The 6,179-nt window shown below is 49.2% G+C and overlaps 1 protein-coding gene across 1 annotated transcript in view; it reads right to left on the reverse strand.

Moving 5' to 3' along the window:
* Nucleotides 1-4,709, reverse strand: part of FAM173A (family with sequence similarity 173 member A) — a 27,392-nt gene extending 22,683 nt beyond the window's left edge. Inside the window, exons 1-3 of the mRNA XM_015413661.1 lie at nt 4,548-4,709; nt 3,245-3,349; nt 428-568 (exon numbers count right to left, since the gene is read on the reverse strand). Of these exons, the coding sequence (XP_015269147.1) occupies nt 428-568; nt 3,245-3,349; nt 4,548-4,709 (408 nt within the window). The remainder of the gene's footprint in view (nt 1-427; nt 569-3,244; nt 3,350-4,547) is intronic.
* Between the last annotated feature and the right edge of the window lie 1,470 nt (nt 4,710-6,179).

The following is a 6,179-nucleotide window of genomic DNA, read 5'->3' on the forward strand; positions in this document are numbered from 1 at the left end:
CCCCGGCTGAAGCCTGAAATGGTACAGTCCCCCCCCAAAAAAAGCTTTTACCACTTGGTTCCGCTGACTGTCTCCAATCAGTCCTAAGATCGCGATATATCAACGAAATAAACATGACACATAGATGGATCGGGGGAGGCAACTGCCTTCAAGCCGGCATGCTTTGCGCCCCCAAAGTTCCCTCTAAGCTGTGGAGTCTTGTGAGCAAAAATTCTAATTTGTGAGCTACCAGCATGAAAGCTGTGAGCAAACAATTTGGCTGCTGCATCAATTAGTTTGCTCTGGAGCCCCCTCCTTCCTGAGCTAAGGCAAAAAGGTGTGAGCTGGAGGCTAAAAAACCGAGAGCTAGCTCACACTCACTCAGCTTAGAGGGAAAACTGGTCACGGTGTCCCTCCTCCTCCGTGCTGTTTCCTGGGAGCTTCTTACCTTCCACAGATCCTCCCGGCGATAAGAAACCTTGCCGTAGCACCCAGCTTTCCAGGCACGGTAGCTGGACAGCCGCAGCAGCCACGGATTGAGCTCGTAACCGACGCTGGGCCTGAAGCCTTGTCTGTAGGCCTCCAGGACCTGGAAGCACAGTCAGAGCATGTTGGGTATTACAAGTTGAAAACACTCAGTATATCTGGGGTTAAATGTTTGTTTATGTTACTCACAGGAAGTCACATGTTTCTCATGTAACCAATGTTCTTTAGCTGTAGGACTGCCCGGGGAATTTTCTCCCTGATCTAGGGATTTGATTGGGACTAAAGTGTCAAGGTGTATTACCATTTTATGGCTCTCTTCCCGTCTTTGTTTGGTGTTCTTAAGGAGAAGAAGAGCAGCCATTCTCCTCTTCTAGTTTTGTCTTTGTAGTGTAACAATGTAGCCTATTTAGCTCTGTTGTTATTTTCATCCCAGTTACCCTTCCCCATGCTAGAATTTAGTAAAAACGTTATATTTTAATCACACATGGACTCTCAGTCTGAATTATTTTACTCTGGCTCTGCTGGGCTATCTTATCTCTGCTAAATACCATTTTTTTCAATATCTCACTATCACCCAACAGAGCATCATGCTGCGAGGCAGGCCCGTAGCTACGGTGGGGCTTTGGGGCCCCCCACCCCCATTCTTAAAGGCACAGCTCCACAAGAAGTTCTCCTGCAAATGCTTTTTTTCAAGGATTTAAAACATTTTTAAAGGTGTGAGCAAGGCACAGCCCCACAAGAAGTTCTCCTGCAAATGCTTTCTTCAAGGATTTAAAACATTTTCAAAGGCGTGAACACCTTTGAGCAGAGTAGGGTGCTGTCGTTGACCGATTCCCGCCCTGAGCAAGGGGGTTGGAGTAGGTGACCTCTAGGGTCCCTTCTAACTCTGTGCCAAGAAGCTGGTCTCCTTGAAGAGAGTCTTCCTGCCCGAGTGTTAAGCTTTCTTGACTACAGAAGTCCTCACCCCCACCTGCCGGTTTGTGATCAGATTTTTTGCTTAGGCTGGCAGGAGCGATCAACTTGCAGCAGCTGAGAACTGGTGGTTGATAGCTTGCAATTTAGAGATCTATCCAGGTCACAGCTTTCTGTTGGCTGAGTGGCTTTCCTCTCTGCACTTTCAGCCCCACCGGGGAAAAGTTTGCCCCACGAGCCACAGAATCCTGGCTACGGGCCAGCCCACGGTGATAGGGGCGGCAGGACCCATGAGAGAGAGGCCAGCTCTTTCCAAAGGAGCAACCAGGCCCAGCATTAGCACCAGTGTTGCTATTTCCCAGGGAAGTCCTCAAGACCCGGGCAGGAGGGATGCTGTCTCTGAATGAAGCCTGTCTGTGAGAGCCCCCCCCCCCGCCAATGCCATCCACTCCCTCCTCCTCCACTGGCACTACCCTAAGATCCACGGCCCCTCGTTCCCAGACAGTACAAGACGTTGTGCATGGAAGGAAAGGACGCTGGGTGCTCTGGCTCCAGCAATGGTGAAGAAGTGCGGCAAGGGAACAAGGTTTTCTTAAAATATACTATTAAACTCTTGAGGGTTGCTTTTCACAGTACCCAGGAGACCGATGCCGATTCCGGTAGATTCCCGGGCAAGCTAGGAGGGTCGCCCTTGGCACCCCTGACAGGGAGGCAGGTGGACACTGCAGAAACACTGGAAGCCACTGCAAGCCTGCCAAGGTTTCAGCATAGCTCTCGCAGAAGCAGGACCCTTGTACCTAGGCTGAAGCACTTCAGACTGCGGGGGCTGTCAAGTTGCAGAGGTGGTTGGTTGCCCATGGAACTTCCTCTGCAGAGTCTTCCTTGGAGGTCTCCTTTCCAAGTACTGACTCTGCTTAGCTTACAACTTAAGGCGATCCCAGCAAGGGACTTTCAAGGCAAGCGAGAAGCAGAGGTGGTGGGCCATTGCCTTCCTCTGTCGAGTCTTTCTCGGTGGTCTTCCATCCAAGACTTATGGTGACCCCAGCAAGGGGCTTCCAAGGCAAGGGAGAAGCAGAGGTGGTTGGCCATTGCCTTCCTCTGCAGAGTCTTCCTTGGTGGTCTCCCATCCAAGACTTATGGCGACCCCTGCAAAGGGGCTTCCAAGGCAAGCGAGAAGCAGAGGTGGTTGGCCACTGCCTACCTCTGTCGAGTCTTCCTCGGTGGTCTCCCTTCCAAGTACTGACCCTACTTAGTTTCTGAGATCTGATGAGCTCAGGCTATACCATACCACCTTATCTCCCCATATGACAGAACGCATCCCCATTAAAAAAATTATCATCCACATAGAAAACTAGCATTTCATGGAGGAGACATCTGGAACGCTTCTCCCAGACCTGTAGCAAGCCTCCCAAAAGATCATGTTCAAGAATCCCCCCCCCCTTTCTTACAATTCTGCCATCTCCTGACCCTAAATCCACCAGCTTTCCAGAGCGGCCTTCCAGGAGCAACATCACATTCTCCAGTTGTTTGGCACTTGCTGGGACATATGGCACCTAGTTTGGAGGAAAGAGAGAGAGAAAGGCAAGAACTGAGTTGGAAGGCGTCCTGGTTGGGGAATTCTTGGAGACTTGGGGGTGGAGCCTGGGGATTTTGGAGTTTGGGCACTCGGTCACTAAAAGGTTCTCCATCACTGGGCTATACCATACCACCTTATCTCCCTATATGACAGAACGCATTCCCCATTTAAAAAATTATCCTCCACATAGAAAACTAGCATTTCATGGAGGAGACATCTGGAACCCTTCTCCCGGACCTGTAGCAAGCCTCCCAAAAGATCATGTTCAAGAATCCCCCCCCCCTTTCTTACAATTCTGCCATCTCCTGACCCTAAATCCACCAGCTTTCCAGAGCGGCCTTCCAGGAGCAACATCACATTCTCCAGTTGTTTGGCACTTGCTGGGACATATGGCACCTAGTTTGGAGGAAAGAGAGAGAGAAAGGCAAGAACTGAGTTGGAAGGCGTCCTGGTTGGGGAATTCTTGGAGACTTGGGGGTGGAGCCTGGGGAGTTTGGGAAGGGATATAATGCCACAGAGCCCACCCTCCGAAATCATTTCCTCCAGGGGAACTGACGTCTCTAGTCTAGAGATCAGTTATAATTCTAGAACATAAGAGAACATAAGAGACGCCAATGTGGGATCAGGCCAAAGGCCCCTCCAGTCCAACACTCTGTGTCACACAGTGGCCAGAAATACCAGGTGCCATCAGGAGGTCCACCAGTGGGGCCAGGACACTAGAAGCAACAAGAAGACAGAGCATCCCTTGCCCCAGAGTCCCTATCTATACCTTGTGGCTAATAGCCACTGATGGAAGACCTCCAGGCCCCACCTGGAGGCTGGCAACTCTAGGTCCCGGGTACAGCACATACTTTGCATATGGATAGGCCAGTCTACAGAAATTCCTTCCCAACTGCAAAGTATTTCCCACCTACCCTTTAAAAAGTCCTACCAAATCGCCTGTTGCTTTACTTGTAGTGGGGCTTGTTCGTTTTTTGTATTGTGTGCATGTGTTTGCCTGGAAGTCATGGTCTTCTGATGAATCGCTTTTCTAAACACCAAGGCGCACGGAACGCTGTTACCTTCCCACTGAAGTGGTACCTATTTATCTACTTGCAATTTCTTGCTTTCGAACTGCTAGGTTGGCAGGAGCTGGAACTAGAGACGGGAGCTCACTCTGTCATGCGGCACACTCGGGTCTCGAACTGCTGAACTACCGACCTTCCACAGCCTGCAGTTCAGCATCTTAACCACTTGAGCCACCCTTTAAAAAGTCTTACCAAATCGCCTGTGGCTTTACTTGTAGTGGGGTTTGTTTGTTTTTTGTATTGTGTGCATGTGTTTGCCTGGAAGTCATGGTCTTCTGATGAATCGCTTTAACACATTTTAATGCTGTTTTCATCTTCTTATATATCGTATTGTTTCTGATGTAAGCTGCCCTGGGCCCTGACTCAGAAAAGGGGGGACCTAGCAAATTTAAACAAACAAGCAAATAAATCAATGTTTGATTTCTGGCAACCCCTAGTGGGGCTTGGGCATTTCCAGGAGGTGGCTTACTCTTGCCTGCGCCTAGCCCGGGATTTCCTTGGAGGTCTCCCTTCCTTGCCAGCTTTACCTGTAGTTTTAAAGGCACTCTGCGGAACCCGGGCATGAGGATCCCCGCCCACACGACGTAGGCGGCCAAACCAGTGCCTGTCGCAATCTGCAAAAGGTCCCAGCCGCTGACAGTCTTTCCACGCACCTCAGCCGCCAGCTGTTCCGTATCCTCCGGATCCATGTCTGCAAAAGCAAAAAAGGGATTTGCAAATCAAATGCTGCCCGCGCATTCCGAGTGACAGCACTGGGGCCCGTCCAACCTCACCGCTCGTCTCGGAGGGCGGCTTAATTAACTGGGAAGGGCTGTCAAACGCTCGCCGTTTCCTAGCAAAGTCACATCTTGAGTGGCGTAGGCGCTCTTCTTGTTCTGCTCTGAAGACTTAGCAGACCGTCCAGGGGAAGAAGAGTTATCGGAAGGCACTGTCGAAAACCCTCTCCAAAAGCACACCAAAGTCAGAGATTGCTACAAGCTCAGAACTAAGAAAAAGTTCTGCAGACCAATTATTTAGGAACGCAACTCCTTATAGCTTAGGTTTAATGTAGTGGATGAGCATAGAATCATAGAGTTGGAAGGGGCCATACAGGCCATAAGAGATTATGTTGGATCAGGCCAAAGGCCCCTCCAGTCCAACACTCTGTATCGCACAGTGGCCAGAAATACCAGGTGCCATCAGAAGGTCCACCAGTGGGGCCAGGACATTAGAAGCCCTCCCACTGTTGACCCCCCCAAGCACCAAGAAGACAGAGCATCACTTGCCCCAGAGCCCCTATCTATACCTTGTGGCTAATAGCGACTGATGGACCTCTGCTCCATATGCTTATCTAATTCCCTTTTGAAGCCGTCCATGCTTGTAACCGCCACCACTTCCTGTGGCAGTGAATTCCATGTGTTAATCACTCTTTGGGTGAAGAAGTACTTCCTTTTATCCGTTCTAACCCGAACGCTCTGCAGTTTCATGGAGTGCCCACGAGTTCTTGTATTGTGAGAAAGGGAGAAAAGTACCTCTTTCTTTACCTGCTCTTTCCCATGCATAATCTTATAAACCTCGATCATGTCACCCCTCAGTCGTCTTTTCTCCAAGCTAAAGAGCCCTAAGTGCTTTAACCTTTCCTCATAGGGAAAGTGTTCCAACCCTTTTATCATTCGAGTTGCCCTTTTCTGCACTTTTTCCAAAGCTATAATATCCTTTTTAAGGTGTGGTGCCCAGAACTGCACACAGTATTCCAAATGAGGTCTCACCATTGATTTATATAGGGGCATTATTATATTGGCTGATCTGTTTTCAATACCCTTCCTAATAATCCCCAGCATAGCATTGGCCTTCTTTATTGCAGTCACACACTGTCTTGACATTTTCAGTGAGTTATCTACTACAACTTCAAGATCTCTCTCTTGATCAGTCTCTGCCAGTTCAGACCCCATCAATGTGTATTTATTTTTTTATCTAGTCCAACCCCCTGGTCAATGCAGGATCACCCTAGGCCAGGCATGTCCAACTTCGAACAGGTAGTAGTGATCTATTTCCTTTTCAGAGCCATACCAATGGAAATACCAAACTCAAAATTAAAAGAATGGCAGAATACATTAAATAACTTCCTGTGGGCACACAAAAAAAGCACAGAAGCAGGGCACAAATACTATACAGATCAG

This window comes from Gekko japonicus, unplaced genomic scaffold, assembly GCF_001447785.1.
Source record: "Gekko japonicus isolate JY-2015 unplaced genomic scaffold, Gekko_japonicus_V1.1 scaffold1098, whole genome shotgun sequence".
Lineage (NCBI taxonomy): Eukaryota > Metazoa > Chordata > Lepidosauria > Squamata > Gekkonidae > Gekko > Gekko japonicus.